Raw genomic sequence first — 19016 nt, forward strand, 5'->3', positions numbered from 1 at the left:
ATCCTGCCAGCACGGCGTGTCCAACAGATGAAAACCGCTGTGCCTTATGAGCTGTGTAGCCGACCAGGGAATCAGTCACGGAACTACTGTTCTGAGAAAAGACAGAAACAGGCAAATCATTTGTCCACCACTTTGGGCTCGTCACAATTCCACCCGGACATATTTCCTGGTCACAACATTGGTATTTCCTGGTCACAACATTGGTATTTCCTGGTCACAACATTGGTATTTCCTGGTCACAACATTGGTATTTCCTGGTCACGACATCGGTATTTCCTGGTCACGACATCGGTATTTCCTGGTCACATCATTGGTATTTCCTATTTCCATTATTAGCCCGTTGTCTAATAATGGCTGTACTGAGAACAGGTTGAGAAGAGTAGCTGAGATGACATGTGTCCAATCTCTATAATAATACCTGTACTGAGAACAGGTTGAGAAGAGTAGCTGAGATGACGTGTCTAATCTCTATAAAAACAGCTGTACTGAGAACAGGCTGAGAAGAGAAGCTGTGATGTGTGATGACATGTGTCCAATCTCTATAATAATGGCTGTACTGAGAATAGGCTGAGAAGAGAAGCTGTGATGTGTGATGACATGTGTCTAATCTCTATAACTACAGTTTGGGAAAACTGTGTGTCTCTAATCTCTATAACTATAGCTGCACTGAGAACAGTTTAAAATGAGAAGCTGTGATGACGTGTCTCTAATCCCTATAACTACAGCTGTACTGAGAACAGTTTAAAATGAGAAGCTGTGATGACGTGTCTCTAATCCCTATAACTACAGCTGTACTGAGAACAGTTTAAAATGAGAAGCTGTGATGACGTGTCTCTAATCTCTATAACTACAGCTGTACTGAGAACAGTTTAAAATGAGAAGCTGTGATGACGTGTCTCTAATCTCTATAACTACAGCTGTACTGAGAACAGTTTAAAATGAGAAGCTGTGATGACGTGTCTCTAATCTCTATAACTACAGCTGCACTGAGAACAGTTTAAAATGAGAAGCTGTGATGACGTGTCTCTAATCTTCATAATAATGGCTGTGTGACATTGGTATTTCCTGGTCACAACATTGGTATTTCCTGGTCACAACATTGGTATTTCCTGGTCACAACATTGGTATTACCTGGTCACATCATTGGTATTTCCTGGTCACAACATTGGTATTTCCTGGTCACAACATTGGTATTTCCTGGTCACATCATTGGTATTTCCTGGTCACAACATTGGTATTTCCTGGTCACGACATCGGTATTTCCTGGTCACGACATCGGTATTTCCTGGTCACATCATTGGTATTTCCTATTTCCATTATTAGCCCGTTGTCTAATAATGGCTGTACTGAGAACAGGTTGAGAAGAGTAGCTGAGATGACATGTGTCCAATCTCTATAATAATACCTGTACTGAGAACAGGTTGAGAAGAGTAGCTGAGATGACGTGTCTAATCTCTATAAAAACAGCTGTACTGAGAACAGGCTGAGAAGAGAAGCTGTGATGTGTGATGACATGTGTCCAATCTCTATAATAATGGCTGTACTGAGAATAGGCTGAGAAGAGAAGCTGTGATGTGTGATGACATGTGTCTAATCTCTATAACTACAGCTGTACTGAGAACAGTTTGGGAAAACTGTGTGTCTCTAATCTCTATAACTATAGCTGTACTGAGAACAGTTTAAAATGAGAAGCTGTGATGACGTGTCTCTAATCCCTATAACTACAGCTGTACTGAGAACAGTTTAAAATGAGAAGCTGTGATGACGTGTCTCTAATCTCTATAACTACAGCTGTACTGAGAACAGTTTAAAATGAGAAGCTGTGATGACGTGTCTCTAATCTCTATAACTACAGCTGTACTGAGAACAGTTTAAAATGAGAAGCTGTGATGACGTGTCTCTAATCTCTATAACTACAGCTGTACTGAGAACAGTTTAAAATGAGAAGCTGTGATGACGTGTCTCTAATCTCTATAACTACAGCTGCACTGAGAACAGTTTAAAATGAGAAGCTGTGATGACGTGTCTCTAATCTTCATAATAATGGCTGTACTGAGAACAGTAGTTAGAGGGGATGCTATGATGACGTGTGAGACTAGATGGGTAACAAACACTGTGTCGGGACTCTCTGTGGACAGAGCCAACAGGACTGTAGTCGGTGTGCTAGAGGGATCCTACTGAGAAAACACAGGGGGAGGGTTTGTTAGAGGCTCCTACTGAGAAAACACAGAGGGGGGACTTGTTAGAGGCTCCTACTGAGAAAACACAGGGGGAGGGTTTGTTAGAGGCTCCTACTGAGAAAACACAGAGGGAGGGTTTGTTAGAGGCTCCTACTTAGAAAACATAGAGGGAGGACTTGTTAGAGGCTCCCACTGAGAAAACACAGGGGTAGGGTTTGTTAGAGGCTCCTACTGAGAAAACACAGGGGGAGGGTTTGTTAGAGGCTCCTACTGAGAAAACACAGGGGGAGGGTTTGTTAGAGGCTCCTATTGAGAAAACACAGGGGGAGGGTTTGTTAGAGGCTCCTATTGAGAAAACACAGAGGGAGGGTTTGTTAGAGGCTCCTACTGAGAAAACACAGAGGGAGGACTTGTTAGAGGCTCCTACTGAGAAAACACAGAGGGAGGACTTGTTAGAGGCTCCTACTGAGAAAACACAGAGGGAGGACTTGTTAGAGGCTCCTACTGAGAAAACACAGAGGGAGGGTTTGTTAGAGGCTCCTACTGAGAAAACACAGAGGGAGGGTTTGTTAGAGGCTCCTACTGAGAAAACACAGAGAGAGGGTTTGTTAGAGGCTCCTACTGAGAAAACACAGGGGTAGGGTTTGTTAGAGGCTCCTACTGAGAAAACACAGAGGGGGGACTTGTTAGAGGCTCCTACTGAGAAAACACAGAGGGGGGACTTGTTAGAGGCTCCTACTGAGAAAACACAGAGGGAGGGTTTGTTAGAGGCTCCTACTGAGAAAACACAGAGGTAGGACTTGTTAGAGGCCCCTACTGAGAAAACACAGATGAGGGAAGCCACAGTGAGAGAACAGGAACAGAAACCAAACAGAATCCTGTGATGAGGCGACCATTAAACGCACCTGGCCAGATTGAAGACGTCATCGATGAGCCCCGCCCTGTTGCCGACAGAGATGATCTACGGAGAGAAAAGGGTAAAAGGTGGAACGGTTTTCATAGATTTTTCTGCTTTTACGTTTTTATACAAACCTTTAATGGTCCAGATGACGAGGAGAAAGAGGAGGAAGATGAAGAAGAGGAAGATGATGTAGAGGAAGATGAAGAAGAGGAAGAACAGGAAGATGACGAAGAGAAAGATTAAGAAGAGGAGGAAGATGAGGAAGAGGAATATGACGAGGAGGAAGAAGAGGAAGATGAAGAAGAGGAAGATGAAGAAGATGAGGAAGAGGAAGATGACGAGGAGGAAGAAGAGGACGATGAAGAAGAGGAAGATGATGAAGAGGAAGATGAAGAAGAGGAAGAAGAGGAAGATGATGAAGAGGAGGAAGAAGAAGAGGAAGATGAGGAAGAGGATGAAGAAGAGGAAGATGACGAAGAGGAAGAGTGTCCTACCTCAGCGTTGGTCATCAGCTGTCCAATGAGGAGCCTCCAGTTGTGGAGGTCGTAGTTCACCCGGAAGTACCCAGTCTGGTTGATGTTGCCTAGCAACCACATGTCATCGTCCATCCGGCCCACTTTGTGTGTCTCTGTAAACAAATAAACATGACAGACAAGTTTAAAGGTTTACTCTATATTTACAGAGATGATGGACAAGTTTACAGGTTTACTCTATATTTACAGAGATGATGGACAAGTTTAAAGGTGTACTCTATATTTACAGTGCTATATATGCAGAGATGATGGACAAGTTTACAGGTTTACTCTATATTTACAGAGATGATGGACAAGTTTAAAGGTTTACTCTATATTTACAGAGATGATGGACAAGTTTAAAGGTTTACTCTATATTTACAGAGATGATGGACAAGTTTAAAGGTTTACTCTATATATACAGAGATGATGGACAAGTTTAAAGGTTTACTCTATATTTACAGTGCTATATATACAGAGATGATGGACAAGTTTACAGGTTTACTCTATATATACAGAGCTGATGGACACGTTTACAGGTTTACTCTATATATACAGAGATGATGGACAAGTTTACAGGTTTACTCTATATATACAGTGCTATATATACAGAGATGATGGACAAGTTTAAAGGTTTACTCTATATATACAGAGCTGATGGACAAGTTTACAGGTTTACTCTATATATACAGAGATTATGGACAAGTTTACAGGTTTACTCTATATATACAGAGATGATGGACAAGTTTAAAGGTTTACTCTATATATATACAGTGCTATATATACAGAGATGATGGACAAGTTTACAGGTTTACTCTATATATACAGAGATGATGGACAAGTTTACAGGTTTACTCTATATATACAGTGCTATATATACAGAGATGATGGACAAGTTTAAAGGTTTACTCTATATATACAGAGATGATGGACACGTTTACAGGTTTACTCTATATATATAGAGAGGATGGACACGTTTACAGGTTTACTCTATATTTTCAGAGATGATGGACAAGTTTACAGGTTTACTCTATATATACAGTGCTATATATACAGAGATGATGGACAAGTTTAAAGGTTTACTCTATATATACAGAGATGATGGACACGTTTACAGGTTTACTCTATATATACAGAGCTGATGGACAAGTTTACAGGTTTACTCTATATATACAGAGATGATGGACAAGTTTACAGGTTTACTCTATATATACAGTGCTATATATACAGAGATGATGGACAAGTTTACAGGTTTACTCTATATATACAGAGATGATGGACAAGTTTACAGGTTTACTGTATATATACAGTGCTATATATACATAGATGATGGACAAGTTTACAGGTTTACTCTATATATACAGAGATGATGGACAAGTTTACAGGTTTACTGTCTATAGTAACAGACATGTTTAAAGGTGTACTGTCTATAGTAACAGACATGTTTAAAGGTTTACTGTCTATAGTAACATACATGTTTAAAGGTTTACTGTATATAGTAACAGACATGTTTAAAGGTGTACTGTCTATAGTAACCAACATGTTTAAAGGTTTACTGTCTATAGTAACAGACATGTTTAAAGGTTTACTGTCTATAGTAACAGACATGTTTAAAGGTTTACTGTCTATAGTAACAGTCATGTTTAAAGGTTTACTGTCTATAGTAACAGACATGTTTAAAGGTATACTGTCTATAGTAACAGACATGTTTAAAGGTGTACTGTCTATAGTAACAGACATGTTTAAAGGTATACTGTCTATAGTAACGGACATGTTTAAAGGTGTACTGTCTATAGTAACAGACATGTTTAAAGGTATACTGTCTATAGTAACGGACATGTTTAAAGGTGTACTGTCTATAGTAACAGACATGTTTAAAGGTGTACTGTCTATAGTAACAGACATGTTTAAAGGTTTACTGTATATAGTAACAGGCATGTTTAAAGGTATACTGTCTATAGTAACAGACATGTTTAAAGGTGTACTGTCTATAGTAACAGACATGTTTAAAGGTTTACTGTCTATAGTAACAGACATGTTTAAAGGTATACTGTCTATAGTAACAGACATGTTTAAAGGTTTACTGTCTATAGTAACAGACATGTTTAAAGGTTTACTGTCTATAGTAACAGACATGTTTAAAGGTATACTGTCTATAGTAACAGACATGTTTAAAGGTGTACTGTCTATAGTAACAGACATGTTTAAAGGTTTACTGTCTATAGTAACAGACATGTTTAAAGGTTTACTGTCTATAGTAACAGACATGTTTAAAGGTATACTGTCTATAGTAACAGACATGTTTAAAGGTGTACTGTCTATAGTAACAGACATGTTTAAAGGTTTACTGTCTATAGTAACAGACATGTTTAAAGGTTTACTGTCTATAGTAACAGACATGTTTAAAGGTTTACTGTCTATAGTAACAGACATGTTTAAAGGTTTACTGTCTGTAGTAACAGACATGTTTAAAGGTGTACTGTCTATAGTAACAGACATGTTTAAAGGTTTACTGTCTATAGTAACAGACATGTTTAAAGGTTTACTGTCTATAGTAACAGGCATGTTTAAAGGTTTACTGTCTATTGTAACAGACATGTTTAAAGGTTTACTGTCTATAGTAACAGACATGTTTAAAGGTTTACTGTCTATAGTAACAGACATGTTTAAAGGTGTACTGTCTATAGTAACAGACATGTTTAAAGGTGTACTGTCTATAGTAACAGACATGTTTAAAGGTATACTGTCTATAGTAACAGACATGTTTAAAGGTTTACTGTCTATAGTAACAGACATGTTTAAAGGTTTACTGTCTATAGTAACAGACATGTTTAAAGGTTTACTGTATATAGTAACAGACATGTTTAAAGGTTTACTGTCTATAGTGACAGACATGTTTAAAGGTGTACTGTATATAGTAACAGACATGTTTAAAGGTATACTGTCTATAGTAACCAACATGCTTAAAGGTTTACTGTCTATAGTAACGGACATGTTTAAAGGTGTACTGTCTATAGTAACAGACATGTTTAAAGGTATACTGTCTATAGTAACAGACATGTTTAAAGGTGTACTGTCTATAGTAACAGACATGTTTAAAGGTTTACTGTCTATAGTAACAGACATGTTTAAAGGTTTACTGTCTATAGTAACAGACATGTTTAAAGGTTTACTGTCTATAGTAACAGACATGTTTAAAGGTGTACTGTCTATAGTAACAGACATGTTTAAAGGTTTACTGTCTATAGTAACAGACATGTTTAAAGGTTTACTCTATATAGTAACAGACATGTTTAACGGTTTACTGTTTATAGTAACAGACATGTTTAAAGGTATACTGTCTATAGTAACAGACATGTTTAAAGGTTTACTGTCTATAGTAACAGACATGTTTAAAGGTTTACTGTCTATAGTAACAGACATGTTTAAAGGTTTACTGTCTATAGTAACAGACATGTTTAAAGGTTTACTGTCTATAGTAACAGACATGTTTAAAGGTTTACTGTCTATAGTAACAGACATGTTTAAAGGTTTACTGTCTATAGTAACAGACATGTTTAAAGGTTTACTGTCTATAGTAACAGACATGTTTAAAGGTGTACTGTCTATAGTAACAGACATGTTTAAAGGTGTACTGTCTATAGTAACAGACATGTTTAAAGGTATACTGTCTATAGTAACAGACATGTTTAAAGGTTTACTGTCTATAGTAACAGACATGTTTAAAGGTTTACTGTCTATAGTAACAGACATGTTTAAAGGTTTACTGTATATAGTAACAGACATGTTTAAAGGTTTACTGTCTATAGTGACAGACATGTTTAAAGGTGTACTGTATATAGTAACAGACATGTTTAAAGGTATACTGTCTATAGTAACCAACATGCTTAAAGGTTTACTGTCTATAGTAACGGACATGTTTAAAGGTGTACTGTCTATAGTAACAGACATGTTTAAAGGTATACTGTCTATAGTAACAGACATGTTTAAAGGTGTACTGTCTATAGTAACAGACATGTTTAAAGGTTTACTGTCTATAGTAACAGACATGTTTAAAGGTTTACTGTCTATAGTAACAGACATGTTTAAAGGTGTACTGTCTATAGTAACAGACATGTTTAAAGGTTTACTGTCTATAGTAACAGACATGTTTAAAGGTTTACTCTATATAGTAACAGACATGTTTAACGGTTTACTGTTTATAGTAACAGACATGTTTAAAGGTATACTGTCTATAGTAACAGACATGTTTAAAGGTTTACTGTCTATAGTAACAGACATGTTTAAAGGTTTACTGTCTATAGTAACAGACATGTTTAAAGGTTTACTGTCTATAGTAACAGACATGTTTAAAGGTTTACTGTCTATAGTAACAGACATGTTTAAAGGTTTACTGTCTATAGTAACAGACATGTTTAAAGGTTTACTGTCTATAGTAACAGACATGTTTAAAGGTTTACTGTCTATAGTAACAGACATGTTTAAAGGTTTACTGTCTATAGTAACAGACCTGTTTAAAGGTATACTGTCTATAGTAACCAACATGTTTAAAGGTTTACTGTCTATAGTAACAGACATGTTTAAAGGTATATTTAGTGTTGCAAAGGGTCGGAACCTCTCCGGTAAATCTCCGGAATGTTCCATGGGAAGTTATGCCCTGGGATTTGGAGAATTTTCTTAAATTCATCAAAAAAAGTTAGCTTTTTGAAATTGAGCCTTTTTTGTGGGATACACATAAGGTAATTCTAGGTACTGTGGCATATTTTGGATAAACAATTCCCAATTCAATGGAATTACAACCCTCTGCATGCACAGTGCATTCTGCCATCACATGTTCAGCTGATTCTCAAGATCTTGTACACTAATGAGATGCTATTGAGCCCAGACTACTACACTGTCTGAGTCAAGGACTACATGCTTTCTGGTAAGTTTTGATTAGAATACTGGGTTGGGTGAATATATTTTACATTATTTTTTTGTTAATTAGTAAATAGTAGCCTACAGCAAAGTGTGTTTAAATAATTTCTAACTTGTTAAACATTTCTGCTAGTTAGGTTTTGCTACAATGTGGGTTTTAGTTTGCTTGAGCCTGCTAACTGAGGAGTGTTAATTCACCTGTTTCCATACATATTTCATTTTAATACATGCATCTTACAAAGTAGTTGTTTAATCTAACTGCTTAACTATTTATCTGTATATAGAATTGTATTTGGGTTTTTTTACAAAAAAAATTCTAATCTTTACAGGAAAATGCCACGGATACTATCTGATGTGTGGAGACATTTCACTGTAGCTAATGTAGAAGGAAACACTGTGTACATTTGCAAATACTGTGCCAAATCATATGGGAAGAATGCAACAAAGATGCAGAATCATCTGGCCAAGTGCATAAAGTTCCCCTCAGCACTTATAACAAGAAAACACTGACAAAGGTCCCTCTACTTCTATTCGAGGTGAAAATGAGGAATCAGACACATTATCGATGTTATTTAGATATTTATAAATGTTATTTATATATTTAAATATATGCTATTTATATATGTATGTATATGTTATTTATATACGTTATTTATATATGTTATTTTTATGTTTATATATATGTTATTTTCTTATTCTTGTTCTAGTCCCTCAGTTACACATGAGGACAACAGTATAAATATTGGTCTCAGCTGAACATCGTGTTTCTGAGGGTGTTTCTGAGGGTGTTTCTGAGGGTTAAGTGTGATGGAGAGGAAACACCTCCAACTAGACTGGACCATCCTGAAACCATCTTGTTAATAAACAGAGAGCATGGAGCTGGCTGTAGAGTGGACCATCCTGAAACCCTCTTGTAAATAAACAGAGAGCATGGAGCTGGCTGTAGAGTGGACCATCCTGAAACCCTCTTGTAAATAAACAGAGAGCATGGAGCTGGCTGTAGAGTGGACCATCCTGAAACCCTCTTGTAAATAAACAGAGAGCATGGAGCTGGCTGTAGAGTGGACCATCCTGAAACCCTCTTGTAAATAAACAGAGAGCATGGAGCTGGCTGTAGAGTGGACCATCCTGAAACCCTCTTGTAAATAAACAGAGAGCATGGAGCTGGCTGTAGAGTGGACCATCCTGAAACCCTCTTGTAAATAAACAGACAGCATGGAGCTGGCTGTAAGCTGACTGTAGGGTGGATGAGCATGGACCATATTAATGGACCACTTATCCCTGGTGTGAACACGCACGCACGCACGCACGCACGCACGCACGCACGCACGCACGCACGCACACACACACACACACACACACACACACACACACACACACACACACACACACACACACACACACACCATTCCCCTAAAGATTCCCACTGAACACAGTCTGTCCCTCTGTTCCCTTGTGTGCAGACGTGCCAGAGCTGCCAAGCTCTCGGTGCAGCGAGGCTCAATAACAAAATGGGATAGCTAATGGACCCACTGAGGGATTCAGACTACTAGGATAGTACGTATGTGCGTGTGTGTGTGTGTTTGTGAGAGAGAGAGAGAGAGAGAGAGAGAGAGAGAGAGAGAGCTGATAAGCCTGGCTTCAGATTGCTGGCTGCTGGGAGAGAGTGGAGGCTAATTTCCAGTCATCGCCGGCGTGCCGTGAAGCAAGACATTGAGTAGCATACCACTATGGTCAACCCTATAGTTCAGACTACATTAATGCAACGCTATATTGGTCTCACACAGCCTACATGGCTACTTTGTCGTGGTTTGTTTCCCGGATTCAGTCTTGGAATAGCCTGGTGCGATGAGCACAGCAGGGTTCATAGCAACAGGAACCATTCTAAGAGGGGTTAGGGGAGAATGGGGAAGTTAAATGGTGTCGCGCAAGGGGGAAGATCTTCATTAACAAACGTCACTGGAAGTTACACTCCTAAATTGAATCCCGGGTTGACTGGGCTGGGCAGTGGTGGGAATGCTGCTCCTCTCCCTGGCTGTATTCCAAAAGGCACCCAATAGGGGGCGGCAGGTAGCCAATAGGGGGCGGAAGTCACCCAATAGGGGGCGGCAGGTAGCCAATAGGGGGTGGAAGGTAGCCTAGTGGTTCGAGCGTTGGGCCAATAACCGAAAGGTTGCTGGATCGAATCCCTGAGCTGACAAAAGTAAAAATTATGTCGTTCTACCCCTGAACAAGGCAGTTAACCCACTGTACCCCAGCAGGCCATCATTGTAAATAAGAATGTGTTCTTATTAATTAACTGACTTGCCTAGTTAAATAAAGAATTACATTCAAATAGGGCTTGAGTCAAAAGTAGTCATAATATAGGGAATAGGGTGCGATTTAGGACACAGGAACAGCCAGCCACGGAGATAGATACACCTGTGATACGGAGCGTAGCCGGAGTGGTTTGTAATTAAAGACAAAGACAGGGGACTCGTGGCTCTCGGTGACACAGTAATTCACTGGCACCTAATTCAACCGGTGACTGTAGCCTCTAAATCTGCAGGCTGAACATGTCGTCACGCGTTCGTTCCTCTGTTTAATCATGCGTGGGCCCTTGGTTCACGACGCACGCACCCACAAAGGACAGAGACGCAAACACACATTAGGACAAATTCAGAGAGGAGACAAGGAAGACTGATTACTTTGCAATGGATATGTAGCAGGAGAACTACTGTAAAACAGCTGGTGTATATTGGATATGCAGCAGAAACACTACTGTAAAACAGCTGGTGTATATTGGATACGTAGCAGGAACACTACTGTAAAACAGCTGGTGTATATTGGATATGCAGCAGGAACACTACTGTAAAACAGCTGGTGTATATTGGATACGTAGCAGGAACACTACTGTAAAACAGCTGGTGTATATTGGATACGTAGCAGGAACACTACTGTAAAACAGCTGGTGTATATTGGATACGCAGCAGGAACACTACTGTAAAACAGCTGGTGTATATTGGATATGCAGCAGGAACACTACTGTAAAACAGCTGGTGTATATTGGATATGCAGCAGGAACACTACTGTAAAACAGCTGGTGTATATTGGATATGTAGCAGGAACACTACTGTAAAACAGCTGGTGTATATTGGATATGCAGCAGGAACACTACTGTAAAACAGCTGGTGTATATTGGATATGCAGCAGGAACACTACTGTAAAACAGCTGGTGTATATTGGATATGCAGCAGGAACACTACTGTAAAACAGCTGGTGTATATTGGATATGTAGCAGGAACACTACTGTAAAACAGCTGGTGTATATTGGATATGCAGCAGGAACACTACTGTAAAACAGCTGGTGTATATTGGATATGTAGCAGGAACACTACTGTAAAACAGCTGGTGTATATATTGGATACGCAGCAGGAACACTACTGTAAAACAGCTGGTGTTTATTGGATATGCAGCAGGAACACTACTGTAAAACAGCTGGTGTATATTGGATATGTAGCAGGAACACTACTGTAAAACAGCTGGTGTATATTGGATATGTAGCAGGAACACTACTGTAAAACAGCTGGTGTATATTGGATACGCAGCAGGAACACTACTGTAAAACAGCTGGTGTATATTGGATATGTAGCAGGAACACTACTGTAAAACAGCTGGTGTATATTGGATATGTAGCAGGAACACTACTGTAAAACAGCTGGTGTATATTGGATATGCAGCAGGAACACTACTGTAAAACAGCTGGTGTATATTGGATACGCAGCAGGAACACTACTGTAAAACAGCTGGTGTATATTGGATATGTAGCAGGAACACTACTGTAAAACAGCTGGTGTATATTGGATATGTAGCAGGAACACTACTGTAAAACAGCTGGTGTATATTGGATATGCAGCAGGAACACTACTGTAAAACAGCTGGTGTATATTGGATATGCAGCAGGAACACTACTGTAAAACAGCTGGTGTATATTGGATATGCAGCAGGAACACTACTGTAAAACAGCTGGTGTATATTGGATATGTAGCAGGAACACTACTGTAAAACAGCTGGTGTATATTGGATATGCAGCAGGAACACTACTGTAAAACAGCTGGTGTATATTGGATATGTAGCAGGAACACTACTGTAAAACAGCTGGTGTATATTGGATACGTAGCAGTTTGATGGAGAAGATAGTATTTCTTGACCTGTCTCCTCTTTACCTTCAAGACACTGACTGGATGCTGATACCTCTAGTGGTTACTATTATGGTTGTGGCAATACCTCTAATGGTTACTATGGCTGTGGTGATACCTCTAGTGGTTACTCTGGTTGTGGCGATACCTCTAGTGGTTACTATGGTTGTGGTGATACCTCTAGTGGTTACCATGGTTGTGGTGATACCTCTAGTGGTTACTCTGGTTGTGGCGATACCTCTAGTGGTTACTATGGTTGTGGTGATACCTCTAGTAGTTACTATGGCTGTGGTGATACCTCTAGTGGTTACTATGGCTGTGGTGATACCTCTAGTGGTTACTATGGTTGTGGTGATACCTCTAGTGATTACTATGGCTGTGGTGATACCTCTAGTGGTTACTATGGTTGTGGTGATACCTCTAGTGGTTACCATGGCTGTGGTGATACCTCTAGTGGTTACCATGGTTGTGGTGATACCTCTAGTGGTTACCATGGTTGTGGTGATACCTCTAGTGGTTACCATGGTTGTGGTGATACCTCTAGTGTTACTATGGTTGTGGTGATACCTCTAGTGGTTACCATGGCTGTGGTGATACCTCTAGTGGTTTCCATGGTTGTGGTGATACCTCTAATTGTTACCATGGCTGTGGTGATACCTCTAGTGGTTACCATGGTTGTGGTGATACCTCTAGTGGTTACTATTATTGTTGTGGTGATACCTCTAGTGGTTACTATGGTTGTGGTGATACCTCTAGTGGTTACCATGGTTGTGGTGATACCTCTAGTGGTTACTATGGTTGTGGTGATACCTCTAGTGGTTACTATGGCTGTGGTGATACCTCTAGTGGTTACTATGGTTGTGGTGATACCTCTAGTGGTTACTCTGGTTGTGGCGATACCTCTAGTGGTTACTATGGTTGTGGTGATACCTCTAGTGGTTACTATGGCTGTGGTGATACCTCTAGTGGTTACTATGGCTGTGGTGATACCTCTAGTGGTTACTATGGTTGTGGTGATACCTCTAGTGGTTACTATGGCTGTGGTGATACCTCTAGTGGTTACTATGGTTGTGGTGATACCTCTAGTGGTTACCATGGCTGTGGTGATACCTCTAGTGGTTACCATGGTTGTGGTGATACCTCTAGTGGTTACCATGGTTGTGGTGATACCTCTAGTGGTTACCATGGTTGTGGTGATACCTCTAGTGTTACTATGGTTGTGGTGATACCTCTAGTGGTTACCATGGCTGTGGTGATACCTCTAGTGGTTTCCATGGTTGTGGTGATACCTCTAATGGTTACCATGGCTGTGGTGATACCTCTAGTGGTTACCATGGTTGTGGTGATACCTCTAGTGGTTACTATTATGGTTGTGGTGATACCTCTAGTGGTTACTATGGTTGTGGTGATACCTCTAGTGGTTACCATGGTTGTGGTGATACCTCTAGTGGTTACCATGGCTGTGGTGATACCTCTAGTGGTTACCATGGTTGTGGTGATACCTCTAGTGGTTACCATGGTTGTGGTGATACCTCTAGTGGTTACTATGGTTGTGGTGATACCTCTAGTGGTTACCATGGCTGTGGTGATACCTCTAGTGGTTACTATGGTTGTGGTGATACCTCTAGTGGTTACCATGGTTGTGGTGATACCTCTAGTGGTTACCATGGCTGTGGTGATACCTCTACTGGTTACCATGGTTGTGGTGATACCTCTAGTGGTTACCATGGCTGTGGTGATACCTCTAGTGGTTACCATGGCTGTGGTGATACCTCTAGTGGTTACCATGGCTGTGGTGATACCTCTAGTGGTTACCATGGTTGTGGTGATACCTCTAGTGGTTACCATGGTTGTGGTGATACCTCTAGTGGTTACTATGGTTGTGGTGATACCTCTAGTGGTTACCATGGCTGTGGTGATACCTCTAGTGGTTACTATGGTTGTGGTGATACCTCTAGTGGTTACCATGGTTGTGGTGATACCTCTAGTGGTTACCATGGCTGTGGTGATACCTCTACTGGTTACCATGGTTGTGGTGATACCTCTAGTGGTTACCATGGCTGTGGTGATACCTCTAGTGGTTACCATGGTTGTGGTGATACCTCTAGTGTTTACCATGGTTGTTTTGATACCTCTAGTGGTTACTCTGGTTGTGGTGATACCTCTAGTGGTTAATATGGTTGTGGTGATACCTCTAGTGTTTACCATGGTTGTGGTGATACCTCTAGTGGTTACCATGGTTATGGTGATACCTCTAGTGGTTACCATGGTTATGGTGATACCTCTAGTGGTTACTCTGGTTGTGGTGATACCTCTAGTGGTTAATATGGTTGTGGTGATACCTCTAGTGGTTACCATGGTTATGGTGATACCTCTAGTGGTTACCATGGTTGTGGTGATACCTCTAGTGGTTACCATGGCTGTGGTGATACCTCTAGTGGTTACCATGGCTGTGGTGATACCTCTAGTGGTTACCATGGCTGTGGTGATACCTCTAGTTGTTAATAGGGTTGTGGTGATACCTCTAGTGGTTACCATGGTTATGGTGATACCTCTAGTGGTTACCATGGTTATGGTGATACCTCTAGTGGTTACTCTGGTTGTGGTGATACCTCTAGTGGTTAATATGGTTGTGGTGATACCTCTAGTGGTTACCATGGTTATGGTGATACCTCTAGTGGTTACCATGGTTGTGGTGATACCTCTAGTGGTTACCATGGCTGTGGTGATACCTCTAGTGGTTACCATGGCTGTGGTGATACCTCTAGTGGTTACCATGGTTGTGGTGTGGATGAGAGCAGATGTGAAGAGAGGCAGTTAGAAGGTACCTGTTTTATTGGAGATCCAGAGGATGACTTCTGATGATTTGTAAGTCGAATTCCCCAGTGCTAAAGTCAGAGGAATCTGCCACTGTAGACTAGAGGGGATAGGTGGGAGGGGATAGGTGGGAGGGGAGAGGATGGAGGGGATAGGTGGGAGGGGATAGGTGGGAGGGGAGAGGTGGGAGGGGAGAGGATGGAGAGAGAGGGGGGAGAGAGATAGGGAGAGAGAGAGAGAGACAGAGAGAGAGACAGAGACAGAGAGAGACACACAGAGAGCGAGAGACACACAGAGAGAGAGAGAGAGAGAGAGAGAGAGAGAGAGAGAGAGAGAGAGAGAGAGAGAGAGAGAGAGAGAGAGAGAGAGAGAGAGAGAGAGAGAGAGAGAGAGAGACATATTTCCCTCAGATTACACAGATCCACAAAGAATTCGAAAACAAATCCAATTTTGAAAAACTCCCATATCTACTGGGTGAAATTCCACATTGTGCCATCACAGCAGCAAGATTTGTGACCTGTTGCCACGAGAAAAGGGCAACCAGTGAAGAACAAACACCATTGTAAATACAACCCATATTTATGCTTATTTATTTTAACTTGTGTCCTTTAACCATTTGTACATTGTTAAAACACTGTATATATATAATATGACATTTGTAATGTCTTTATTGTTTTGAAACTTCTGTATGTGTAATGTTTACTGTAAATTTGTATTGTTTTTCACTTTATATATTCACTTTATATATTATCTACCTCACTTGCTTTGGCAATGTTAACACATGTTTCCCATGCCAATAAAGCACTTGAATTGAATTGAATTGAGAGCGAGAGAGAGAGAGAGAGAGAGGGAGAGAGAGAGAGAGAGAGAGAGAGAGAGAGAGAGAGAGAGAATAGTACAATTCCACAGTGTGCCATCACAGCAGCAAGATGTGTGACCGGTTGCCACGAGAAAAGGTCAACCAGTGAAGAACAAATTCCATTGTAAATACAACCCATATTTATGTTTATTTATTTACTTTTGTACTTTAACTATTTGCACATCAATACAAGACTGTATAGAGACATAATATCACATTTAATATGTCTTAAATCTTTTATAACTTTTGTAAATGTAATGTTTATTGTACATTTTTAACGTGCGATAGATCAGATAAACGGGTGCAGAATAATACTGCTTGGTACTGCTAATAGTAATTGGTACTGCAATAATGCTCGCTCTCTCCCCTCTCTCCATCCTCTCCCCTCTCTCTCTCTTTCTCTTGCTCCCCCTCTTTCGCTCCCCCTCTACCTCTCTCTCTCTCTCTCTCTCTCGCTCTCTCTCCCTCTCTCTCTCTCTCTTGCTCCCCCTCTCTCAATCCCCCTCTACCTCTCTCTCTCTCTCTCTCTCTCCATCCTCTCCCCTCTCTCTCTCTCTCTCCATCCTCTCCCCTCTCTCTCGGTCTCTCTCTCTCTCTCTCTTGCTCCCCCTCTCTCAATCCCCCTCTACCTCTCTCTCGCTCTCTCTCCATCCTCTCCCCTCTCTCTCGGGCTCTCTCCCTCTCTCTCTCTCTCTCTTGCTCCCCCTCTCTCGCTCCCCCTCTACCTCTCTCTCTCTATCCTCTCCCCTCTCTCTCGCTCTCTCTCCCTCTCTCTCTCTCTCTTGCTCCCCCTCTCTCGCTCCCCCTCTACCTCTCTCTCGCTCTCTCTCGCTCTCTCTCTCTCTCTTGCTCCCCCTCTCTCGCTACCCCTCTACATCTCTCTCGCTTGCTCTCAATCTTAAGGAGCTGTGACACCTCGTGGAATTCTCTCTTCTTCTCTTTGTCGGCAAAAGGGCCTCCTGATGAGACATATAGAAGATGACTGTTAACTAAGGACTGGCTGGCCTCCCAAATGACATCCTATTCCATATTAGGGCTTCAGACCCATGGTAGGTTACATTAGGGGTTCAGACCAATGGTAGGTTACATTAGGGGTTCAGACCCATGGTAGGTTACATTAGGGGTTCAGACCCATGGTAGGTTACATTAGGGGTTCAGACCCATGGTAGGATACATTAGGGGTTCAGACCCATGGTAGGATACATTAGGGGTTCAGACCCATGGTAGGTTACATTAGGGGTTCAGACCCATGGTAGGATACATTAGGGGTTCAGACCCATGGTAGGATGCATTAGGGGTTCAGACCCATGGTAGGTTACATTAGGGGTTCAGACCCATGGTAGGATACATTAGGGGTTCAGACCCATGGTAGGATACATTAGGGGTTCAGACCCATGGTAGGATACATTAGGGGTTCAGACCCATGGTAGGATGCATTAGGGGTTCAGACCCATGGTAGGTTACATTAGGGGTTCAGACCCATGGTAGGATACATTAGGGGTTCAGACCCATGGTAGGTTACATTAGGGGTTCAGACCCATGGTAGGATACATTAGGGGTTCAGACCCATGGTAGGTTACATTAGGGGTTCAGACCCATGGTAGGTTACATTAGGGGTTCAGACCCATGGTAGGTTACATTAGGGGTTCAGACCCATGGTAGGATACATTAGGGGTTCAGACCCATGGTAGGTTACATTAGGGGTTCAGACCCATGGTAGGATACATTAGGGGTTCAGACCCATGGTAGGATGCATTAGGGGTTCAGACCCATGGTAGGTTACATTAGGGGTTCAGACCCATGGTAGGATACATTAGGGGTTCAGACCCATGGTAGGATACATTAGGGGTTCAGACCCATGGTAGGATACATTAGGGGTTCAGACCCATGGTAGGTTACATTAGGTGTTCAGACTCATGGTAGGTTACATTAGGGGTTCAGACCCATGGTAGGATACATTAGGGGTTCAGACCCATGGTAGGTTACATTAGGGGTTCAGACCCATGGTAGGTTACATTAGGGGTTCAGACCCATGGTAGGTTACAATAGGGGTTCAGACCCATGGTAGGATACATTGGGGGTTCAGAACCATGGTAGGTTACATTAGGGGTTCAGACCCATGGTAGGATACATTAGGGGTTCAGACCCATGGTAGGATACATTAGGGGTTCAGACCCATGGTAGGATACATTGGGGGTTCAGACCCATGGTAGGATACATTAGGGGTTCAGACCCATGGTAGGTTATATTAGGGGTTCAGACCCATGGTAGGATACATTAGGGGTTCAGACCCATGGTAGGATACATTAGGGGTTCAGACCCATGGTAGGATACATTAGGGATTCAGACCCATGGTAGGTTACATTAGGGGTTCAGACCCATGGTAGGTTATATTAGGGGTTCAGACCCATGGTAGGATATATTAGGGGTTCAGACCCATGGTAGGATACATTAGGGGTTCAGACCCATGGTAGGATACATTAGGGGTTCAGACCCATGGTAGGTTACATTAGGGGTTCAGACCCATGGTAGGATACATTAGGGGTTCAGACCCATGGTAGGATACATTAGGGGTTCAGACCCATGGTAGGTTATATTAGGGGTTCAGACCCATGGTAGGATACATTAGGGGTTCAGACCCATGGTAGGATA

At 41.3% G+C, this 19016-nt stretch overlaps 1 protein-coding gene across 2 annotated transcripts in view; it reads right to left on the reverse strand.

The window, feature by feature from the left end:
• Positions 1–19016, reverse strand: part of LOC110512778 (thyrotropin-releasing hormone-degrading ectoenzyme) — a 406337-nt gene that overhangs the window by 46823 nt on the left and 340498 nt on the right. For both annotated transcript variants that reach the window (XR_005036243.1, XM_036945426.1), the window contains exons 10-12: positions 15517–15605; positions 3576–3709; positions 3086–3141 (exon numbers count right to left, since the gene is read on the reverse strand). Coding sequence is in view for 1 of the 2 variants with exons in the window: in XM_036945426.1 (XP_036801321.1) it covers positions 3086–3141; positions 3576–3709; positions 15517–15605 (279 nt within the window). In the remaining variant the exon portion in view is untranslated. The remainder of the gene's footprint in view (positions 1–3085; positions 3142–3575; positions 3710–15516; positions 15606–19016) is intronic.

The sequence above is a fragment of the Oncorhynchus mykiss genome, chromosome 15, assembly GCF_013265735.2.
Source record: "Oncorhynchus mykiss isolate Arlee chromosome 15, USDA_OmykA_1.1, whole genome shotgun sequence".
NCBI lineage: Eukaryota > Metazoa > Chordata > Actinopteri > Salmoniformes > Salmonidae > Oncorhynchus > Oncorhynchus mykiss.